At 32.7% G+C, this 25,363-nt stretch overlaps 1 protein-coding gene across 8 annotated transcripts in view; it reads left to right on the top strand.

The window, feature by feature from the left end:
* Rbm26 (RNA binding motif protein 26) overlaps positions 1–25,363 on the top strand; it is a 79,032-nt gene that overhangs the window by 20,810 nt on the left and 32,859 nt on the right. For 2 of the 8 annotated variants that reach the window (XM_046447275.2, XM_046447226.2), the window contains exons 2-14: positions 1,509–1,627; positions 3,189–3,325; positions 6,628–6,716; positions 7,351–7,568; positions 9,423–9,683; positions 10,450–10,689; positions 11,101–11,271; positions 11,620–11,775; positions 16,074–16,185; positions 17,268–17,427; positions 20,170–20,334; positions 20,815–20,946; positions 21,996–22,067. In XM_046447275.2, coding sequence (XP_046303231.1) covers positions 1,509–1,627; positions 3,189–3,325; positions 6,628–6,716; positions 7,351–7,568; positions 9,423–9,683; positions 10,450–10,689; positions 11,101–11,271; positions 11,620–11,775; positions 16,074–16,185; positions 17,268–17,427; positions 20,170–20,334; positions 20,815–20,946; positions 21,996–22,067 — 2,032 coding nt within the window. The remainder of the gene's footprint in view (positions 1–1,508; positions 1,628–3,188; positions 3,326–6,627; positions 6,717–7,350; positions 7,569–9,422; positions 9,684–10,449; positions 10,690–11,100; positions 11,272–11,619; positions 11,776–16,073; positions 16,186–17,267; positions 17,428–20,169; positions 20,335–20,814; positions 20,947–21,995; positions 22,068–25,363) is intronic. The other 6 variants (XM_046447259.2, XM_046447266.2, XM_046447249.2 and 3 more) reach the window with 6 other exon arrangements.

Genomic DNA, 25,363 nt, shown 5'->3' with positions numbered 1-25,363 from the left:
TTCACATCACAAACCTGTTAGTAGCAGTGGCAACTAGTATAGCAAAATATCTCCTTAACAGTCTTGCTTGCCATGGAGACTATTTCTTTTAATAACCCCTTACTGTCTGAGTATGATTTTCTTTTGATAGGTAAATTTAAATGCTTTTCATAGCAGATTATCATTACTAGACGTTCAGATAATGTAGTATTGGTTCTTTTAATTAAGACAAAAGTAGGACATCTTTAGCCTTTCTATTCCTAATCAAAACATTTTGGTATATCATTAAAATTTTTATGGTTCAGTTTATTTTCTGCTCAAATCTGCCAAGTACATACCTTTTCTTTGTTTTCAGAATACAGAAATAATGATGGAATGACATCTATAACTTGAAAAAAATCGCCTCCCAAGTGCAAGTTGTTTTGGTTTTAGATATGAAATTATAAACATTGATTCTAGTTTATATTTTGAATTCTTAACAAATTTTAAAAAGTAGTTAGCCAGCTGGGCATGGTGGCAGTTAGAGGTTGGGATTTCACCAAGCCCATGAGTTAGAAGGATGGTAAAAGGAAAGATATAGGAGATTGAGAAATTGGTTAGAGACTGTTTTAAATATTTGAAAATTAAACTGAAAAGTGGAGAATAAAAGGAGGAGGTAGGTGTCCTTCAATAGATGAATTGTTAAATAAAATGTGGTACATATACACAATAGAATACTACTCACCCATAAAGAAAAATGAAATTATGGCATTTGCCGTTGAATGGGTGGAAATGGAAAATATCATGCTAACTGAAATAAACCAACTAGATGTGAAAAATGGAGGTCTGGTTTCTGGGCAACTTTTTGTAAGCAGTCTAGTGTAGTGGTTGTAAGTGTAGACTTCGGACAGTGAAATTTAGGGTTAAATCTTGAACATGATTCACTCATCAGAAACTTTCCTTCCTGTCTTTTCTGCTCTTGGATCTCACCATCACTCCCCTGACACAAATAACCATAGTTATTAGTTTTTTTTTTTTTTTTAATCCTTCTGTCCTTTGAATCATATAAATTATTCAAAGGTAAACAATCTGAATACTTGATTTCTCCTCCTCCCCAACAAATGGTAACAAACTGTATAAAGTTCTTCTCTACCCTTTTAACAAACTGATTTCTCTATTATGTGTATCATTTCTTGTATGAATAATAGAATTTATGATATGTAAGGTGTTTTAACATAAGGATATCATATTTCTTCAGTGCCTTGTATGAGGCAGTATTTTTACACATATTAATTTACAACTGTAATATCTTATAAGTCAGTTTGTACCTAAAATTTATAGGATGTGCTGTTATTTATAGCTAAATTTTCTTCATTCTTTTTTTTTAGAATTTTTTTTTCTTAGTTGTAGATGGACACAGTACCTTTATTTTTTTCATGTGGTGCTGAGGATTGAACCCAGTGACTCACACATGCTAGATGAGTACTCTACCACTCAGACACAACCCCAGACCCTCAACATTCCTTTTTTTTTTTTTTTTTTTTTTTTAGCTGTGATGCAGATCCATCAGCCCTAGCAAAATATGTTCTGGCTTTGGTAAAGAAAGACAAAAGTGAAAAAGAGTTAAAGGCATTATGTATTGATCAGCTGGATGTATTTCTTCAAAAAGGTAAGATCTTTGATTTTAAAATTAGTATTTTGTTATTGTTTTAATAAATTATTTATAGTAAGATTATTCATAGAGCATTAAAGGAATTTAGTATGAGATAGGTTGTAATTGTAACAGTTAAACAGTGTTGTTTCTGATTATATCCATAGCTTTAAAATGGAAATTTCCTCATTAATATGCTCATTCTTTCTTTTTTTTTTTTTTTCCCCCTGGTACTAGGGATTGAACCCAGGAGCAATTAACCACTGAGACCTAATCCTTTTAAATATAGAACAATTTTTGGGGCTGGGGTTGTGGCTCAGTGGTGGAGTTCTCGCCTAGCGCATTCGAGGCCCTGGGTTCAATCCTCAGCACCACATACAATAAATAAAATAAAAGTATTGTGTCCAGCTACAACTAAAAAATGAGTTAAAAAAATATATAGAACAATTTTTAATTTTAATTCTTTGAGTTATACATGACAGCAGAATGTATTTTGACATCAACATACATGGAGTATAATTCCCATTCTTGTGATTGTGCATGATGTGGAGTTAACGCTGGTTGTTTATTCATAAAGGAACATAATAAAGTTATGTCTGATTCATTGGGTTATCTTTCCTGTTCCCATTTCCCCCAATCCAGTGAACCTCCACTCTACTCTGCCCAATTGTGAGTCATTGTCCACATATCACAGAGTACATTCGGCCTTTGGTTTTTTGGAACTGGTTTATTTCAGTTAGCATGATATTCTCCATTTCCATCTATTTACCGGCAAATGGCCATAATTTTATTTTTCTTTTTGGCTGAGTAATATTCCATTGTGTATATGTACCACATTTTATTTATCCATTCATCTGTTGAAGGACACATAGGTTGGTTCCATAGCTTAGCTGTTGTGAATTGAGCTGCTATTAACATTGATGTGGCATTGTCACTATAGTATGCTAACTTTGGGTATATGCTGAGGAGTGGGATAATGGGGTCAAATGGTGGTTCCATTCCAAGTTTTCTCCTTAATCCTTTTTTATATTTTATTTAGAGACAGGATCTTGCTATTTGCTGAAACTTACTTTGAGCTTGTGATCCTCTTGCCTCAGCCTCCTGAACTTCTGGGATTACAGGAATATGCTCATTGCATGCTGATGTTTTTTCTGACATAGGTTAAAAGATTAAGAAAATGACTAAATGTTTATTCAAAACTAGTATCACTTAGGAAACCACTTTGAATCTTTTCTAGCTATGTTGCTTTTCAACTTTTACACTTTGTCAGTATCTAGATAGTAATAGTGTTTGTGTTACATAGTGGGTGGGCTATATCAAATAGACTATTCATGACTGGGAAGTGATTGGCCCAGAAGCTGTAGCCATTCCAGTCTCTCCTACCTTGAAAACAGATTAAACAAATCATTATCACCATGGCTATTATATAATGATTGGGAAGCTGTTGGTTTTATTATAATTTCTAGATTTATATAAGTCAAGATATATTTCATCATATTGGAGGTCTGATGTGTAAGAGTGCAAAATTTTTGTCATGTCTTTTAATCTAGTTTGTTTATTTAATTATTTATTTTTTTAGAGACACAGATATTTGTGGAAAAACTTTTTGATGCTGTGAATACAAAAAGTTATCTACCTCCTCCAGAGCAGCCATCATCAGGAAGCCTGAAGGTAGAGTTTTTTCAGCACCAAGAAAAAGATATAAAAAAAGAAGAGGTAAGAATTTGTGTTATCCCTTACAGGTCCTTTAAGCACAATAGTTTTATTTTCTGTATCTTTGTGTTACTAGTCCTCAAGATCCACCTCTGTTTGGCGATATTACCAGGAGCACCCGTAGGACTCAGCATGCAGTCATACTTTTGGCTGTGACTTCTTAACAGAATACAAATCAAAAATCTGTAAAAGGAAAAGGTGTATTAGGTGAAATCTGGTGGAATATAGACTAAAGTTTCCAAAGTCCTTAAAGTCACATGGGATATGTTAATTCCCCTACAGTGAGTTGTGATGATGTAAGTGAATCAGGGAAGCTGGTTAGAGACTCCGTTCCCAGGGTTTTTATTTGTGGTAGGCACCCTCTACCTAGTATGTACCAAGATTCTATACTCCCAAAAGGAAAGTAGGTACTGGGCATAAATCATATTGTTACCACAAATAGACTTAGCCTTTTTTTTTTAAACCACTAATTGACCACTAATTCCAGGAACCATTTAATTTTGGAGACAGGGTCTTGCTAAGCTGCTTATTTTGGAGACAGGGTCTTGCTAAGTTGCTGAGTGAGTCTGGCTTTGAACTGGTGATTCTCCTGCCTCAACCTCCTGAACCATTGGGATTACGTGTAGGTGTGTGCCACTGTACCTGGCCAGTGAGTCATTCTTAATCAGTGAATGGTGGAAACCCTAACAAAATCAAGGGTTGCAGAAGTCAGTTATATTAGTCAGCTTTTCATTTCTGGATCAAAATATTTGAGAACAACAACTGAGAGGACGAAAGATTTATTTTGGCTAACAGTTTAAGAGGTGTCAATCCATTATTAATTTGGCTCCATTGCTTTAGGTCTGAGGCAAGGCAGAACATAATGGTGGAAGGATGTGGCAAAGGAAAGATACTGACCAAAGAAGAAACAACTGGAGGAAGGGACTGGGGGCAAAATATGGTCCTTAAGCACATGCCCCCAAGATCTACTCCCTTCAGTTAGTTCCCATCTCCCATAGTTTTTACCATCTCTTAACAGTCCAGTTGAAATCTTGAGGCCAACAGTGGATTAATCCACTGAAGAGGTTAGAGCTCTTATGATCCCATCACTTTCTGAAAGTCTTAGCCTCTGACTGTTTGCTACATTGGGAACCAGGCCTTCAACTCATGAACTTTTGAGGAACATTGCAGATCCAAAGCATAACACCAGCCAAGGACCAGTCTTATAAGCCAGGCCCTCCTGAAAATAGCAGTCTAGACCTGCTTTTAACTCTTTTGTGCACAATATCTTAAAAACATGGAGTCTCATCATTTGTGTCCTATGAAAACAATTAGAATGACAATAGACTTGTTTGCTTCTATCCTTCATTTGCTTAGTAAGGAACTATTTAAAATTTTTTTTTTTTTTTTAGTTGTAGATGAACACAGTACCTTTATTTTAGTTATGCATTTATATGTGATTCTGAGGATTCAACTCAGTTCCTCACATGTGTGGGTGAGTGCTCTGCCACTGAGCCACAACTCAGCCCAGTAAGGAAGTATTTTTAAGGTAGTCAAACACAAGGGAATTATGGTTGTGTATTTTTTCCTATTCTTTTCCTAGATGATATAAGCAATATAGTTTATTATGTAATAATATGTACATATATTATGTAATAATTCTCAAGTGTATTTTTGTCTTTCTGAATATATTTATATACATGTGTACATACAGAAGCTATTTACATGTATGTATAGTTTTATATATAGTTACACCTACACACAAACATCCCAGTCAATTCTATGTGCAGGGGAAGACAAGAATTGTAATTTTGTAACTGAGCATTTTCATACCTACCATTGTGTGGGATATATTAGGAAAAGACCTACATATTTTGTTGGCAATTTCTTGTGCCACATAAATATATATATAATAATTTAAGCTTTTTTCATTGATACAAGTTTGGGTTGGTTTCAGATTTTTGCTGTCTCTAAAAAAACTTTAGTAAATAATGGGCCCTTGATGTAAGAAATAGTCTTTTTCCAAAGCAAGTTAGCGATAAAACAGTCTTAAGTTTATTGATGCAGTAATACTTTTTACTTGGCCAGTTGTGGAGAATATTTATCCCTGATCTTTTAGAACTATCATAATTCCAGGTGGCAATTTGGGTTTAAAATGCTGTGGTGTATTAAAAATTTTCAGTCGAGCATGTGCTGTGGAATATGGCTGCCAACTTAAATTACTTGCAAGAGGACAGTTGAGGCAAATAGAAAGGAAAAGTGCACCAGGACGGTTGTATTAGTTCGCAGTTTTTTTAATCTGGGTTGAGAGGGGAGTTGGAGTAGGTGGGAAGAGAAAAGTACTTGATGAAGAAGTAAACTGTTGAAAGCATTATAAAATATTCACCTAGTTTAGTCTAATGGTAGAATTTCCATTTAATTTATTCAAGTGGTACACTTTTGATAGACGTTTTTATCCAAAGGAATACTGAAAAAGGTGGTATTAACTGGGATATGTGTATCCTGCCTATAGATTACTTGAATCAGAACAGGGTTCTTCATGCAAATGAGTAATTTTAAGCCCTGACACATTTGTAGAAACTATGCTCAGTATTAATTCCTTTGTTTCTTATTATACATTAATATTCTGTGAAACTAGTGTTCTGGGCTGTACAATCTGGAAAAAGTAGCACTGATCAAGGGAATGTTTCCTTATATAGTTGACAGGATGCAGTGAGAAACTATTTAGCTCTATACATATTTTTCTCAAATATTCTCTTCACCATTCCCCTCCTTTTATTTTTCCTGTGTTAGGGATGAACCAGGGCCTTGCACCCATTCCCAGTCCTCAAATATTTTCTTTTTTAATACTTGGTTAGTTTTTATGCATTCTATTATATTCTTCTATGTGTTTGGTATAAGACTAAATCTATGAAACCAAAACATAGCATGTATGTTAGATTTTTGAAAGAAATTGTAAAGTGTTTTTCTGTTAATTATATTAAAATGAGGACAATTAAATATTTGTTTTCTTACCACTATTATTTAAGATAAACATGAATTTTTTTACTCTATACTTTAAATTTGAGCAGACTCCATTATGGTTAAATGATTATATTTGATAGTGAAATTTATTTTGTTTGCATATCTGCATATTGTTTGCATATCTATCCATTTTAGCTTTTTTTTTTTAACATAAAAGTGACCATATATATCTGTAGAAGTCATGATGAGAGGAAAATATTGCTCCTATATTATATAAATTAATTTAAATATCATAAATTATTGAAATAGTAATATCACAATGAATAATTGTTGCTAAATTTGTACTTTTTAAAAAATATCAGATTACAAAAGAAGAAGAGCGAGAGAAGAAGTTTTCCAGAAGGCTAAATCACAGTCCTCCCCAGTCAAGTTCCCGATACAGAGAAAATAGGTGATTTCATTAAATCATACTCAATGTTTAGACTTTGAGATTGTCTTTTATAAGAATGTATAGTCTTTGATTATCTTTTACATAAGGGCAAGTAATGTCTACTCTTTTATTTATCCTGGAAAGTATAACTAGGTCCTTCTCTACAAAGAAAAATCTAGATCATATTTGTATAGCTTGGAAAGATTGAGAATAATATTTGACATTTATTATTTATTGTTTATTATTTTTATTTCTAACTTCAGATTGCAGGGGAATCCAACTACTTTTTGCTTAAATTAATTTTTCCCTTATGGTTTCAGCAGTGTTAGTATATACATGTAGTACATGCCTGATTATATGTATAAGACTATTTGTACTGTATGTAATGTAAAGACAGGTATAGATGCCTTTATGTACAGATGACTAATTGTGTAGATGTAGATGTGTATAAGATTAAGGTTATGCTGTTAAAAAAGTTTTTCCTTTTAAACATTTTTAGAGTACTTAAAAGTTTTCTGGTAGTTCCCATACTTGTATTATGATGGTGAGATAAAAAAAATGATGTTACAAGAATTAAATGCAACTTTTTGCGTTTAGAGATTTCTACCCTGTCCACTTTAGCTTTATTTACATAAAAGTGATCATATATCTCTAGAAGTCGTGATGAGAGGAAAAAAGATGATCGTTCTCGCAAAAGAGATTATGATCGAAACCCTCCTCGAAGAGATTCATACAGAGACCGGTACAATAGAAGACGAGGGCGAAGTCGCAGTTACAGCAGGAGTCGAAGTCGGAGTTGGAGTAAAGAAAGGCTTCGCGACAGAGATAGAGATAGAAGCAGGACTAGAAGCAGAAGCAGAACACGAAGCAGGGGTAAATAATACAAGTTTATATATTTTTTGGTTAGCATTTTTTTACTGTGAAAAAAATTCACATTATGGGTTTTTAAAAATTGTTCAACATTTTGCCAATTTTATCTTTATTTTTGTCTGTTATGATGTATTCTGTGGTCTAAGTGTATATTTTAAAACAGATTACTTTAAAAGTTTATTCCATGAAAGTTAAAACCATAATTATCACTGTACATTTAGCAGGATATCTACAGCAAAAGACTGTATTCATTCTTTGAATGTAGACTACTTAAGTGGCTATTTGGAAAACATTTTGGCGGAGTCTTAAAATGTTAAATGTGCATCTAATAAAGGACCCACCCATTCCACTCTTAGATATTTACCTAAAAGAAATGAAAGCATGTGTTCACACAGATTTGCATATAGATGTTCATGGCAGCTTCATTTGTAATAGCCAAAACTAGAAACAACCCCAATGTCTATGAGTAGTTGGATAAACACATAGTTGTACCATAACATGGATAAAAAGGGGGAAAAAAAAAAAAAAAAAAACTATTGATACATTTAACAAAGTAGATCAATCTCAAAGTAGTTATGTTGAGTTGTTGAGTGAAAGAATACAGGTAAGTATATATACATATATGGTGTGTGCATGTGTGTATATAATATATATATATATATTTTAGAAAATATAAGCTTTGATGACAAAAAGCAAATAATTATTGCCTAAGATGAAGTAGGGAAGAATGGATTACAGATTACCAGGGACTATGAGTGTATTTTGGAGGTAATGAGTATATTTAGTTTGATTATGGTGGTGGTTTCAGAGGTATATACATGAATCACAACTTTTTACATTGTATACTTTACATTTAGATTTTTATTTATCAGTTATACCTCAGAACTATAATAGTTTAAAAGTTTTATTTCAGATGTGTATATTTGCAAGAAACTGTCATTTCCAACTTGTGATCCCCCTCCCTGTCCCCAGTATATACTATTGAAAGAGATATCTGACTAAAACATCTTTGAATAAAATACTTAAACTTATATTTTTGTTACTTTTAATACTGTTAATGTGCTTTGTTTGAGCCCTGAACTTGTTTATTCTTTTCTTATAGCCTTTTCTTCTGTGAGTAGGTATACTAGGTTCTTCACACATTTTGCCAGTTAACCTCTTTAATGTATTTTCTCTTGCTTGGAATCATATACAGCCTAGTTTTCTTTATATTTAATATGAACTCCTTTGTTTTCCCTCTTTTGCTACCAGGAATTTAACCCAGGGATACTTAACATTGAGCCATATTCCCAGCCCATTTTCCTTTTTATTTTGAGACAGGGTCTCACTAAGTTGCTCATAGTCTCTGTAAGTTGCTGATGCTAGTCTTGAACTTGTGATCCTCCTGTCTCAGCCTCCAGACTCACTGGGATTATAGGTGTATACTATCATCCCTGGCTCTATTATTTTATAAAATATTGTGTTCACTATAAAAAAGCCATATCTTTAGGTGGATAATAAGAAAATATTTATCACACGAAAAATAGCCATACTTTTTATTAAATACTTTGTTTTATAGGCTGCAATTATACATACTAGGATTGCAATAAAGGAAATAACAAATTTGGTTTTTTGTATAAACAAAATGCATAGGAAAAACTCATTAAATACTGCATTTTCAGGTAGTTTTATAGTTTAGTTCATATTGAAATAACTTACCTTGGAACAGTGTGTATTAATTGAATAGTTTTTAAAATAAAACAAGGATTGTGCAAAATTTAAACTTTCTCTATGTTTAGCAAAAATATTTCTTATATCTTGTACATTTTTTTTTTTAATAGGGTGTAGTTTTATAAGTCATTTATATTTTGTTTGCAGAAAGGGATCTAGTAAAACCTAAATACGACCTGGATAGAGCAGATCCATTAGAAAATAATTATACTCCAGTGTCTTCGGTACCCAATATCTCTTCTGGCCACTATCCTGTACCTACTTTGAGCAGCACCATTACCGTAATTGCACCCACTCATCATGGTAATAACACTACTGAAAGTTGGTCTGAATTTCATGAAGACCAGGTGGACCATAACTCTTTTGTAAGACCACCAATGCCAAAGAAAAGGTGTAGAGACTATGATGGTAAGTGTTTTTCAACTGTTTCATAAAGTATTAAATTAATACTTCAGCTTCCTAACTTCTTTCAGTTGTATAGTTATTCAGACACTTAATTTCTGGTAGTAGAAATAGTCAGAAATCAGTTTTTATCATCTCTTAAGTTCCCTAATATTATTGTACTTTGATCAGTCACCTCTGATAACTTAGTATCAGCTTAAAAATAGTATTTATTTGTATGTAAGTCTTAATATATTGTTCAAGTTTACCAAATAAGAATAAATATCTACTGAGTTATTTTTAAAGAAATTGGCTACTAAAACATTTTTGGCAAAACTGACTTCTTTACATATGAGTGATTGTTCAAATGTAAAAAGGATCTTGACATATGAGACTTTTATGAGAATTGAAGACTTATAAGGATTTGGTGTAAAAATTTTATGAGTAGGGCTAAAACCATAGTCACACTATTCTTTTAGTTTTAAACAAGAGATTTAAATGAAGAATATGTTTTTAATAAGAAAAACACACTAGAAATTATATCAGTTTTATGTTATTTGCTAACTGGGTATACTTATTTTAATTCTGGTGATTTTTTTAAGTGTATATGTTAGATGTATTTTCACTTGATTATATTACTGGAAAAGTGCAGATTATTCATGTGAAGTGGTTAATTAATTACATTTTTGCCCAATATTTAAAACAGTCACCTTGTAAGTATTTTAGTTTTCTTAACTTAGAGACAATTTATATTTCCCGTGCTTTTCACATTTCTTTTTAACTTTCCTCACAGAAAAGGGTTTTTGTATGAGAGGAGACATGTGCCCTTTTGATCATGGAAGTGACCCAGTAGTTGTAGAAGATGTCAATCTTCCTGGCATGTTGCCTTTCCCAGCACAGCCTCCTGTTGTTGAAGGACCACCTCCTCCTGGACTCCCCCCACCTCCACCAATTCTTACACCCCCGCCTGTGAATCTCAGACCCCCAGTGCCACCTCCAGGTCCATTACCACCCAGTCTCCCACCTGTAACAGGTCAGAAGATATGTTTGTTTGTCTGTGTTTATTATCTGTTTGTTTATACTCTGTTTATAAAGTCAATAGTTTGATACTTGCTTTTGTTAAAAGCATCTAAAGAATGTCCATAGATGCCTAATAGAAATTAAGCAATATATTCTTATTTGGAATATACCTACATGTTGCATCCTATGCCAAACACTTTTCTGTGGTTTGGAATGACCTTGTGAATTATGTATGTCACTGATATATCCCATCTACCTTTAGTCCTTTATAGTTTAAAGCAAACCTCTTTTGGAATACGTTAAAAGGATGATGTGCCATAGAAAACTAGTTGTAAGATTTTGGTGTTTGTAGAAGATTACAGTTTGATAAATGAGAATATCATGTTTGGATATATAATAATTTATTTTATTTGTTTGCTTCCAGATGATATTTCTTATTCTTTGGTTTTGACAGGACCACCACCTCCACTTCCTCCTTTGCAGCCATCTGGCATGGATGCTCCCCCAAACTCTGCAACCAGTTCTGTTCCTACTGTAGTAACAACTGGCATTCATCACCAACCTCCTCCTGCTCCACCCTCTCTTTTTACTGCAGGTGCAGTTTTGGCCCTCTATTTTCATAGTGTAATATAGTTTTAAAGCAGAGTTTTTAGATGAGGAATTTAAAAATCTCTAGAAAGTTCAATGCTGTCTCAGGACAGTTTTTCTTACTAAAATAAAATAGGATACAATGTATTCTTGGTGAATATATATCAAATAATCCCTCAGGTATAATTATTAAGAAAATTGCCAGTTTTCTTCTTAGGACTTTCTATAAAGCTTTTCATTTTAATAATATAAAACATGTTAAGTTTTATGTTAGTAATGTTATCCAGTTACTTTTTCTATTATCAGTATTTTAAAAATTACCACATGGAGTTTTATAATTGTTTTTTAATTACAGTTTTTGTATTACCAGATACATATGACACAGATGGCTACAATCCTGAAGCCCCAAGCATAACAAACACTTCCAGACCTATGTATAGACACAGAGTGCATGCACAAAGGCCTAACTTGATAGGACTAACATCAGGGGATATGGATTTACCACCAAGAGGTACTGAATCTTCTTATTTTTATGATATCAAAGTGGGAAATCATTTATAAAGAACAATTACTCCTGCAGTTATTTGGGTTGAGTTAGGGATGGTGATTTTGTTGCCTGAATCCTTTGGTCTCACATGAGAAAAAAGGAAATGTGTACTTTTGTATCTGTATTATAGGGGCCTTTATTCTGTTAAAGAGGGAAATTTCCCAAAAGTATGTTTTTCTCAGGTAGCTTTTTTGGGGGGGAGTTTCTTACATTTTATTCAATTTGTAGTCTTAATTGGTTCATTTAAATTCCTGACAGTAATGCTTTAATTCCTTAATTCTGTCCTCACTTGGATAATGAAATTATCTTTTCAAACTTGTGCTGATGTATATTTTTATTTTTGTTCACTTTTGAAATGTTAAAATCCTGTATAGGTTTGCTTATGATATTTTTAAGCAGCAGGAATTGTGTTAGGAAGTGACTCATTTTTAAAAACGTTTAGATAAAATTTCTAAAAATTAGACTGATCCCATCACAGGCCAGGGCATCAAGAAAAGTGCTAAACTAGAGGTATAAATTGTTAAGTAAGTTTAGAGGAAGGACAGAGTTCACACTAATTTGAAAGAAAAACATTTGCTACCGATAACATTTGATACAGGAAAACCAAGGAATTACCAGAAGTAATAGAGACTGTTTACCTGGAATTAACTTTAAAACCTCAAGTGTATTCCAGGCTTTTCTTCTGTCTTACTTAGCCAGACTAAACAAAATCAAAGCTCATTGGTTGTGAATAAAAGTTCAACCTAAGTAACAATCGTTGCCTAAAATGTGGTTTAATAAACTGTGGTTACTTATACTCTGTGCTTTTTATTTGTTCATTGGCAGCTATCAATCAGATTCTGAACATCTTTCTTAAATTTGAAGAACCTCTTGTGATGGGAGTGTGAGGAATATTTTAATTCAAATTTATATTCTCTTTGAGATTAGAGGATATTTAATATATATGCCTATATTCTCACATCTGTCTTTAAAATTCACCTCAAGGCATTACAATAATTACCATTACCATTAACAACAGTAGAAAAAAGATTTTAAAGATAGTTTCTGTGTAGTAATATGTAAATTGTTATAATTGAAAAGTAGACATTTAAAATTGTAGCTATTTGTGATATTTACCCATCTTCTGCATGCCTCTCCTGTCTGACTAGTTTATAGAAATCCCCTTTCCTTCCTTAGGTCACTATTTAACACTTACTTTCTTTTCTTCATGCTAATATTCCTTGCTCTCTTGATACTTCAAGTCATGTCTTTCTTACCTTGTTGATTTGGAATGGCATAAATATATGCCACTATAGATTAATATATATTAGACCCATTCTAATGACAGACTGATTTCTAATTGTGATTGAAAGAAGGAAGAGCCATTAGAACACTTGCATATAATTTTTACTATGTAGAATTTGGAGTTAATGGTAATTTTAACTATTTCTTTCTTGTTAATTTCAACTCTTAATGCATATAGTTATAAGTTACAGGAAGTGATGGAGAGGTAAATGTCTTGCAGTCTGGCATCATTACTTTGAAACTTGAATGCCTTTTCTCATATAAACATTGTAATTCATAGTGATTATTTTAGTACTCTTCTTTACATTGTGCACTATTTTTGTGAGCTAATTTATGGATATATTCTACATTAATAACATTGTTATTAATGTACCAAACAACTGACTTTGTAGCCCATTTAAATTGAGGATTGCCTGTACTTCTGTTTTCATGTCTTTTTTCAGTATTCTCTTTCATCCGTATGTTCTCATCTTTCTCCTATTTAGGTTTCAAATGTACTGTTCTGGATTATACACATTTACTGACTATGTACCAAGAGGAACTTGCATCTTTATTTTTAACACCTTTCTTTTAAGTAAATATTAATGAAAGGGAATCTGAGTGAGAGAATAAAGGTGAATTGGCACAAACCCATTTCAGTTACTGGAAGGAAAACACTACCATCTCCTTTAGTGAGTTTTCAGATATAGAACATATTCAAGTGAAAAAACAATATTGGAGAGCTCAAAGATTGTCCAAAAGGGCCAGTGAGCCGGAGATAGGAAACAGGAATAAGACTAAAAATCTCACTGCAGAATTGGTCATGGTTCTAGTGGGTGTAGAAACTGCTGTTTGCGCTATGACCATTATTAATGCAAGTCAGAGATTTCCACCTGATCTTCTGTGGAGATGGAAGATAAATCAACTAGAGTAAAGAAATAGATAAAGAATGTGCACTGTTTATATGATATTTTTGAGAAACTGAAAGAATTTGTTTTTGGAATAGGAAGAAAGAGATATGGAGGGAGTCAAGAGGCCAGTTGAGGCATTTAAAGAATTCTGTAGTAGAGGTGATAGTATCTGGGTTAGGGTAATAACAGTGGGAATTGCTAAAATAGGTTTAATAGAATTGACATTTACAACTTGCTGACTTGTGTGTGGGGTATAACATAGAACAAATGGAAAGGATAAAATTAGGTACCAGATTTCTGCCCTGGATAATTAGGCAAATGATAATATCATTCACTGAGAAGAACGGATTTGTTAGGAAGATAAATTTAGTTTTGGAAGTTTTTAATTATTGTGCCTATCAGTTATTTGAGTAGAAATATTCAGTAGGAGGTAGGATTTAGAAGTATGAGGTCCATGAGAGATAGCTCACTAGAAAATAAAGATGTTTGAAGTCACAAATATGTAGTACATTGGCTTTTAATCTTCTGTCATATTAGTAACAGTGTGAAGGTAAGGGAAGATCAAAGAAGCTGTAACAAAGTTTGCAAGTTTGGCTGAATATAAGTTCTAAAACCCTTTTTTTGTGTTTCTGATAACTATCCCCATGCCAGCCGCACATACACAGCCTACTCCCAAGAATCATTGAAAAAGATGAATGAAGCCATGGTAATGGATACAAGATGTCCTAGAGACTGCATAGAGTGAGAGGAGAAAGACCAAATAAATAGGGGAAGATACATAAGGGACTGAAAAAAATGAAGCCCAAAGGGTACAAGATAAAAGCAATGGGTAGGAATTTCTGAAAATACAGTGAGGATAATATCTAAGGAGAGGAAGGTGATCAACAACAGCAAGTGCTCCTTAAAAGTCAAGTAAGAGGAAGACTGAGAAGTATTCATAGACCAAGCAACAAGTTATGACATCATTGATCTTAGTATGAGCAAGTTAAGTGCAATAATGGAAGCAGCTGTCAACATTCAGAGGATTAGTGAGTGAGAAAAGTAGGTAGTAAGGAAATAAAGTTAGCCAAGAGTAGAATTCTCTTAGGAAATGGCTGGGAATGAGATATGGAGGGACTAACAGAGAGAGAAGAGAAAGTAGCTGAAGGGGAGATTTGTTTTATAGGATTTTGTTTGTAAAAATGGAATAATTTGAGGTGTGGAATTAAGTGTTTATGTGTTGATGAGAAGTGCCAGTGCCATGAGAAAGGTAGAAGAAGATAAAAAGAAAAACAGTCGGGCTCTAGAGTATTGATTTTGGGCCTCCTTCTGTATAGATTAGTTGACAGCGAGAAAAATCTAGAAGCAAAAAGTCCACGTAGAACAGACTAGAAGAAAGTAAGGCAGTTTTGTTCCAAGGCTCTTTTAGCAGGAAATGTGTAAAATATTGAAAATAGCTGATATTTATAGCTCTTTTGCACTATATTTCAGTCTCAAATATTTTCCTTTTTAAGTGGGGACAACTTTCATTATATTAATGTTCCTCTTTAGATAGGCAGCTCAGTTCATTCACAACTCTGCTAAAGGTCATTCAGTCAGTGGTAAATTAAAATCTTAGATTGTACATTTGACTTTAAAACTGAATTTCTGCTTCAAGGTGATTTATTTGTATATTTTTATATGGAATTGTGAAAGTGATGGCAGATGGGAGTGGTGACATGGGTTTTACCCTTAATGAAGTGACCTACAGACTAGTAGAATAGAGGAGGGGAATAGAGGAAGGTGAGAGGAGGGAAAGAGGAAGCACTAGGGACTGAAATGGAACAAATTATATTACATACATATATAATTATGCCAAAATGAACCCCACCCCACTATTATGTATACTATACGGCAGTAATAAAAACATTTAGAGAAAAAAGTAGCTTACAAATCACGTTTTTATTTGGCTTTTGAGAATTATTGATTATGTTCTTGTGCACGCGCGCGCACACACACACACACACACACAAAAAGCCAGAACTTTTTAAATATAAATTTAAGGAAGTAGCTATAAAAAACTGAAATATTAATCTATACTTTCTTTCATTTTCTTTTGTTTTAACACAGAAAAGCCTCCTAATAAAAGCAGTATGAGGATAGTAGTGGATTCAGAATCAAGGAAAAGAACCATAGGTTCCGGAGAGCCTGGAGTTCCTACAAAGAAGACTTGGTTTGATAAGTAAGCTGACAGGAAAAATTGGAGAATTATATTGTACACAGATTTTTGGGATTATTACTATATCACAATATGTTACATTTTTTCTGTTCTATAAGCAAATCCCCAAATAAAATTTAAGGTTTTTTTCTAGAAATTTTAAAGTTCATTGTTTGGTACTAGAAAGGCATTTTCTTGTAAAAGCAGTATAGTGGCTAAGAACCACATTGCTTTTTCTTCTATCTACTTCCCCTTCCTCCAAAAGAGATTACTCTTTACTTGACATATATTTTAATACTAGGTATATGAAGGGTGGTCATGAATACCATATCATTAGGAAAAAAAGGTATGGATTAGGTCTGGGAAGATCTTAGCATATAGGCCATTTCTCTTTAAGAGCTAGAAAGAGTTGTTACCGGATTTAAGATGTAGGAAAGGTTCAGAGAAAGGTATAAGGAATCAGAATGTTGGGGAGGGTGTCATGAGTCATTTATAAATTTTCATTTGTGAACTGAGATGAGGACCATGCTTTTGAGCTTTAATATTTAAAAACACATAGTTTCTAGTTCTGGCTTTGTGATTATTTCTATGATTTAAGGCCAACAGTACACTCTGGGTCACACTTTTGTCCCCTTTTCAAATGTCAAGTGTATTGTATGTACATTAAAAAAACAAACCTGGAAAGAGGTTGAGGTGGTCATTATTTGTACCAGTAACCAATAATAACCAAATTTAAAATTTAACTGAAGTTTTTAAATAGGATACATTTCAGTAAACTAGCTTTGGCAGAAATGGAACAAAAGTTATCTGTGAAAACTGACTAAATTGGGGTATGAGTTAAATGTTAAATAAGAGCATGTTAAATAAGAGCAGATCAGAAGTTTGAAAAAGTAACCAAGTATTATAATAACAGAACCATGAAAGATGATAACACTATTAATTTAGAAGCTGTTTGGAAGATAATTACTTCAGTTTTTATTAATTTTCAGTACTTTCAGTTTTGGGGGGAAATTTGGACTTTTGTTTTATATTTAAAACTTTATTCTTTTGTACTTATAGGGCTCAGGATTTATAAATGTGTTGATCAGCTTGATTTTTGTTTATAGGCCAAATTTTAATAGAACAAACAGCCCAGGCTTCCAGAAGAAGGTTCAGTTTGGAAATGAAAATACCAAACTTGAACTTAGAAAAGTTCCTCCAGAATTAAATAATATCAGCAAACTTAATGAACATTTTAGTCGATTTGGAACATTGGTTAACTTACAGGTAAGAGCTATAAAATGATTCTCTTGTCCCTGCTTAATTATTTAGGGACCTTAATAAGAAAACCACTTTTATAAAGCAATATTATGGAAATTTGTTAATATTCTAAAGTTGGGCATTATAATAGTCTGTTTTCAGTTACTGTAGTGAAATACCTGATGCAGGCTAACAAAAGACGCATATTTAGCTCTTAGTTTTGGGGGCCGAAAGATCAGGTTGTGCCATTGGCTTGTCCTCTAATGAGGGCCTAAGGGTGGATGGTATTACGAAATGGGAATACATGTGAGAAGAAGTGATTACATCTCAAAACATGAACTGATGCAGTCGTGCTTGCTATTGTGAGAGCTCAGAGATCCACAAGAACTATCTAAACAAATTCCTTAACCCTTCTAAGTGCTGTTCCCCTGATAACCTAAAGAACTCCCATAAGGCCCCACTTCTTAAAGGTTTACACTATGTCCCAACATCATTACACTAAGAATATAGGCTTCTAACACATGAATGCTTAAAGGGACACACTCATCCCATATCCAAACCACAGCAGACATGAAATGAAACTACCTTTTAGAGAAAAAAAAAAAAAAAAAGATTGATTGATAAGTTGTTGATTTATACACTGAGTTATATCTCCTGCCCTTTTGGACTTTTTATTTTGAGATATGGCCTTACTGAGTTAAGTTCCTCAGTCTCCTTCGTTGCTGGAGGGCAAGAATTTTGATTGATGATATTAGTATAAATATTTTACCTAATAAAGGATGACACAAAGTTAAATAATCACTCTACTAAAATATAATTTAGTAGTTTTCAGTTCCTGAGTTTTTCTAGATCATATTGTCAGAATCATTTCAGCAAAATCATTTGAGCAAATATATTTCTGTAATTTCTGTGATTGGATGCACTTAACAGTTAATTTTGGGAACCAGTGTCATAATTTGTAACTAATTTAAACATGTACTTTTCTCTACCACTTTTGAACATTCTTTAAGAAAAACAACAATATAAGTTATGTTTGATGTCACTTAAAATTTGTCCTTGGGTATATAAAACTTGGGAGATTTTTAAGTATTATTTAACTTATGTGACATGTTGAAAGTGTTGTTTTCCCCCTTATGCCTACTTTTCAACTAAATTGTTTTATAATCTAATAAAATAAATTTTAGAGGATATAGCTCATTCTGAGTTGATCTTTAGAAACTTTTCTTTTATAAAGCACAGGTATAAAAGTAATGGAGGGGAAAAAATGCATGTACAGAGTAGAGCAATAGAAATGAATGCAGAATTTTAAGGAAATGTTTTCTTTTTAACTTGATGTTTTCCACACATTTCTCTACCCATATAAAATAATATAATTGTTATAATTTATCATTTGCTGTTCTAGATTGTTTTTATATACCTATTGCTGTGTACATGCAAAAATTTTAAAAATGTTTATGGTCCATAGTATGTACATTACCCTGTAGTTATTTATAGTTATTTACTTTGGAATATTTCAGTATCTTTTTATGGCAGTTCAGTTTACTCTACCACATTTATATCTAGACATAAAAAAGTTTTCAGAATATTCCTTTTTTCATACAAACTTCTGTGGTTGAATGCATTTAACAGATAATTTTGAGATATACAAAATTAACTACACTGGTAATATTAATTTAAAAATTGTTTCAAAGCAAAACATGGTATCTCCCTATTGTTTCTGTTTGCATTTATGTAATTACTAATGAGGTTAATATCTTATTTTTGTTGTTCCTTTCCTGTGTCTTCATAGTACTTGCATTATTATGATTTACAAAATACATGTTTTGCAAAATCATTAAAAGTACCCTTGTTATCATAATTAAAAATTGATGTTATTCTAATAAATGTTATAATTATTAAAATGCCACCTAAAATTATTTTTATAGTTTTAGCTAATATTTATTGAATATGTGCTCTTTTTAAGTGTTATTGCTGTATTCTTAAAACAACACTAATAAGTGGGTATTGTTGTTATTATTTATAGAAGAGGACACTGAGGCACAGAAAGATTAAGTGACTTACTTGCTCTTATGTGAGAGTCAAATCAGGATTTGAGCCAGGCAGTGAGATTCAGACCATGCTGTTAATCTCGATCCTTTACTGCTGTTGCCTGTGGCTTATATACCACACTTTCGAAAATACTGCTATTACGCAAGAATAGGAAATTGGGAGTGAAGATCTTGGATTTTTTTTTTTTTTATTAGTTGTATGAGTCTATCTCTAGAAACATTCTTTGAATCTGTTTCCTATGTGTCAAATGTGATTGATGGTGCTGTTATATAGGTCTTTTTATTTTCTTCTGATCTTAGAAGTATTGTGAAAATTACAGATTTGAAATATTGTACAGATGTTTTTTTCTATGTTATTTAGTTGGAAATCACCCCTTCCAAAGTAGTCTTTGCCATCACATTCATTGATGTACAGAAATTTTTTCTCTTGGTCTGTATTAAAATTTGAGGTAAAAAGAGAAATAGTTTTAAGGGTCTGTATATAATATTTGTGCAGTCAGCTTTGCTGGTAAACAAGAGTCTCTTTTAATGCACTAACAATCCTTGGCTATTTACTATTTCTCCTGAAATAAAAGTAGACTATGGTCATACTTTAGATATAAGGTAAACAAAGATGGGCATCTTACTTGGAAGGAAGAGTGTATGACATCTTGAGGAATTTTGCTGTATGAAGAAACAGATTCCTTTAGAAATTCACTTTTCTTAACATTTTAAATCATAGGTTGCATATAATGGTGATCCTGAAGGTGCCCTTATCCAATTTGCAACATACGAAGAAGCAAAGAAAGCAATATCGAGTACAGAAGCAGTTTTAAATAATCGCTTTATTAAGGTTTATTGGCACAGAGAAGGAAGCACCCAGCAGTTACAAACTACTTCTCCAAAGGTAACGAGAGAGATTTGTGTGAAATTGAATGCTTTTTCCCAAGAGTTCTTAGCATATTGTCTAAGAACAGAGGTATATATATGAATCGGGCGGGACTTGAGTTGAGATCCTGACTTTACTACTGTTAACTATATATACTAAAGAAAGTTACTTAATCACTCTAGCCTGTTCTCTCATTTAATTGTGAAGGTAATTCCTAGTTTAGAGAACGAGATGGAACAGTCCTGGCAGATAGGCGGCACTAAGTAAATTGTAGCTATATATGTATTCCATAAATTTTTTTTCTGTAGTTTATAAGTCATTTCATGGAAAAAAAATGTGCATGCATAAAGAAAATTGAAAGGCATTTGAGTTTTGATTATAAGCTACATTTTTAAAACTTATTATGCACGGATAATCTAGTACAGTTTTATAACAAAGTTTTACTTTCCAAGCTCCTGAATTAATCAGCTTGTTTAAAATTTTTTTTCTCCTTCTGAGGTAATGCCACCTTTAGTCCAGCAGCCCATTTTGCCTGTTGTGAAGCAGTCAGTTAAAGAGCGACTGGGCCCGGTACCTTCAACTACTGTTGAACCAGCAGAAGCCCAGAGTGCTAGTTCAGACCTTCCTCAGGTAAATGGAAGGTCTTATCTATCAAATATAAATCTATTATTTATTAATAAATTATCTATTATAATATTAGATTAACTAGTAAATTAGTTTCCCTCGGTGACTTGCATTATAGTTACTATATATGTTTTACACAGAAATGTGATCTTTACAGATTAGAATCCCACCTATAAGTTTTTACCATAACATTTTCACTGTCTTTATTTTTCTATTTGGTATTTGTATCTTAAATTCTTCTCTTTATTTATCACTTGTTGATTAGAAAGATTTCTTTTTCACTTTGTGAAGGATATATTTCTGCAAAACTGCCTGAAGAGTGAAATTTAGTACACTTAATCTTATTTTTTCCATCATCTTTTTACTTAATTAGAATCCTGTTCCAGAGATAATTGTACTGAACTGAAAACTTTTGGGAAGGGAAGGCTTTTAATACCTCAGGTTAAGTACGCTTGATATACTGTTTGACATACTAAAGCAGGTCACTCAAAACTTTGCATCACTTAATCCTGACTTTGGGATGCTCTTCTCCGTATATCATTTCCTTGCCACTTCCTTAAGTGGAATTTTCTTGTTTCTGTATTCTCAGTCTGTGAAACTTGGCTTTCCTTTTTCTCCATGTTTCAGGATTTGCTATATAAATAGAGTTAGGATGTGGTATCCTACTTAGCTAATAGATGACATCTTTTAGCTAAGTATGGGACACACATTTTTAAGCTTTAGAAGCAGGCATGTTTTCATTATCCAAATCTAATTTAAAATGTGCTTTCTACTTGTTAACATAGGGAACCCTATCAGTGGAAGGGACTTCAGTAACCACCTGGTTCAGACCTCATTATTTTACATCATAATTTTTCATGATTAATATTGTATACTGTTTACTTTTGTTTTTCTACACATATTTCCCCCCCCCCCCCTTAAATAGGCCTCAGTTTCTATGATTAGTATCTGTATACTCATAGACTCAGTATGTATTAGAACCAGAATGTTCAAGATCCCAACAGACTTATATATGTTTGGGGAAACACTGAATATGTCCATTTTAATTTTTTTAGAATGTAACTAAGTTATCTGTGAAGGACAGGTTGGGTTTTGTATCAAAGCCATCTGTTTCAGCAACTGAAAAGGTAAGAAGAATAGCATGATGTGTTTGTCTTGGCTTTGTAAATGTTTTCAGGTGGCATCTTAATTTTTAATTTTTTCATAGTTCCAAACTGCTTCTTAATAGTATCTGTATCTTTTATTCCTACCTTTTTGCTTTCCATTTGCTGAAAATGAAAAATATTAGTCTACCGTTTTTTTACTTTTTGCATCAGCATTTTAATACTTGCCTCTCTATTTCCATCTGCTCCATTGTTTTTGTTAGTTTTTTCTTTATATTTATTTTCTTTAGAGACACGATACATTTTAGTTAAACTCTGGCAGCCTTATAGTAAGAGCCATGAACTAGGAATTTTACCTGAGTTTGAACCCTGGCTCTTTACTTACTAACTGCATGATGTTGGGCAGTGCTCTTAACCTTTCTCAATCTTTTTACTCATTGGTAAAATGGTGATGGTAATATTCATCTTGCTCACCGGGTTTTCTGAGGATTAAATAAAATCATTTATTTTAAAACTATTTTGTAAACAGGAAGGGATGAGGGATGGCATAATTGTAATTTTTTAAAAGTTTATTACGAACAGCTATTGATATAGCCTTGCAATACATTAGTTCTTTTTTTTTTTGAATGAGGAGTTAAATGCAGATTATGTTAAGACCATTTATGGATCTGTCTGCTGTAGATATATATTTTTTTCTGTTTAGGTGTGAGTGAATGCCTTGATCTTTATTTTATTTGAGGTATGTGAAATCTCATAATATTAGAATTGAATAGTCCTAAGTCCCCAGTAGACCAAGGCACAATGGTTGTATAGTTTGATCTAGTTGCTGAGCCAGACTAGAATTTGTGTCTCCTATTTCTAGTCCATGGCTCTTTCCATTCTGAAGATTACAAAGGAAATTCACATCGAAGGTAAATAAAAACATCCAGTAAGGTAAACAAAACATCCAGTGAGATAGCTAACCTGCTGTCATCACTTATTCTTAAGTATACTATTTCCCTCATTTACTTTGTTAAACTTAAATCTGAATATCATTCTATACATCAGACCTTCCTCTTGGGCATCTCACTGTTATTTCAGGTATAACATGCCTAAAATGAACTATTTCCCACATAAATTAACTTCTCCTACTCCCTACTTAGGTGATACTTTCATTTTCTAAACTGTGTAGTCTGAACTCCTCAAAACTCATGTAATCGTATTTGTAGTTCATTTCTTTTTCTCTTCTCTGCAGAGTCCCTGACCTCTAATGGTAGTGTCTGAGCTGGCATCTTGAAATTTCCCTTCTTTATTTACATGTGTCACCATTCTGTTGTCAGACTTAATGTTAATTCATTATAGAAACTTTGAATTTCTCAGCAAAATTACTTTACTTGATTTACAGCTCATCCATATTTCAGTTATTGTGGTTCTGTTTTGCTCTAGGGTTTCCTTTCTACACTGGGGAATACTTTTCTACTTACCTTGCCCTTTTCTGCCTCCCTGCTCCCCTGTCCCCTTTTTGGTGGTAATTTTTCTGGATTACATTTCCCCCTTTCTAACTTAAGTTCTATTTGTTCTTTAGAGATTAAAAATCTCTTCTAACATTTTCCATGAAACCACCATGTGGTGTATCTCCTCTCCATTTTTGTGTATTTTAGTCTATTCTATTAATGTTTACTTTGATTATATTTATCCTTCTTGATAATAAGTATATTAGGAATTGAAAAGAACACACTGTAAGATCTGCTATACTTGTTTATTGATGAGCAATTCTGGAGATATTTAAATGCCCAGTTGTATTCAGGATCTGTTTATATCAAGATTTAGACTCTGGAATTGAAGTTTATACTAAGCTTTCACAAAATTTTAGCAGTGTGCTTTGATGTGGTTTTCTTTATTTTTTAAGGTCTTTCATTTAGCAGTAGAATAAAATTTGGGTTTGAGAGTATATATTAATATATATTATACTAATATAGTAACCACTAATTGAATTTGTAAAAAAAAAAAAAAAAAAACAAAAAAACAACACTAATGAGAATAGGCTATTTGTGGAAAAAATTATTAATAGCAAAAATCTTAAGGAAAACAGTTACTTAAAAGAATGTAACATATATAGTCATCTTCAGTGAATGTATTTGCAGAATAATATTTTTGTATTCTTGGTTGTTTCTGTTCTACCCAATAGAGGGTTTTGGTTCAGAATCCTTAGAGGGCAAAGATCCAGAGAATCTTAGGAAGATGAGAAGAATGTTTCCCATCATCGAATATTATTTAAAAGGTTTTAATTTCTTTTTCCTAAATTGAAATCAGGAGAAAGTTCAAAGCTAGTATTTGTACAATATCCTCTGTCATTGTTAAAGTGAATGAATATATAAATGAAACTTTTACAACCTTCTTGTAAATGATAACCATTAATCCTTTAGTAATTGTTATTTATTCTAAGATTACATTTTTGTGAGAAGGCTGGGAGAGAGGAAACTTAAACCTAATTGATAAAGATATTGCAATTGGTATTAAGTATTATTTGAGTAGATTTGATCATTGAAGTGATGTTTGAGTGTTTCTGCTTAGTCTACAGAGACTTATGAAGAATAAAGGTTGGTGGGTGTTTACCATCCTTGTTAGTTTTTTTTTTTTAAACTTAAAGTGTTCAAATTAAAGTTTTAGATATCAAATTTATGATACCAAGTTTAGTAGTATATTTTTTAGTCAAAAAATAAGTCTTGATCCCTTTGTATTGTGATACATTAACATTAGTATCAAGGAAAATTGTCTAGTATAATTGAAAGAACATTACAAGAGTTCAGCTGTTGATTTAGTAACTGGCATTATATGTGATGGTGAAAAAGTTTTATTCTGTATGCCTAACTATAAAATTCAGTTGTTTTCATGACCCTTCGATTCATTCATTCATTCATTCATTCATTCATTCATTCATTCATTTTTTGTGCTGGGAATTGAACCCAGGTGTGCCTAACCATGGAGCCAAATCCCCATCCGTTTTTAAATGTTTTTTTTTTAGAGAAAGGGTCTTGCTGAGTTGCTAAGTGCCTTGCTAAATTGCTGAGGCTGTCTTTGAACTTGAGATCCTCCTGCCTCAGCCTCCTGAGCCTCTGGGATTACAGGTGTGCGCCACTGTGCCTGGTGACCCTTTGATTTTTAAATTTGATTATTTTTAATATAGTTTTCCTACTTTAAGTGAAAAGATTAGGGAGATTTATGTTGTTTTGTTGGGTTTTTTCCTTTCATAACTGTTACTGGCCATTTTTAATTTTAACTTTTTAGTGCATCATCCTTTTTAGGATAATTACCTGGATTATTTTTTCTTACAGGAAAAT

This window comes from Marmota monax, unplaced genomic scaffold, assembly GCF_021218885.2.
Source record: "Marmota monax isolate L192 unplaced genomic scaffold, Marmota_monax_Labrador192_F-V1.1 WCK01_AAM20220418_F8-fsc00043, whole genome shotgun sequence".
Classification (NCBI taxonomy): domain Eukaryota; kingdom Metazoa; phylum Chordata; class Mammalia; order Rodentia; family Sciuridae; genus Marmota; species Marmota monax.
This window is presented reverse-complemented; position numbering and strand designations above follow the sequence as displayed.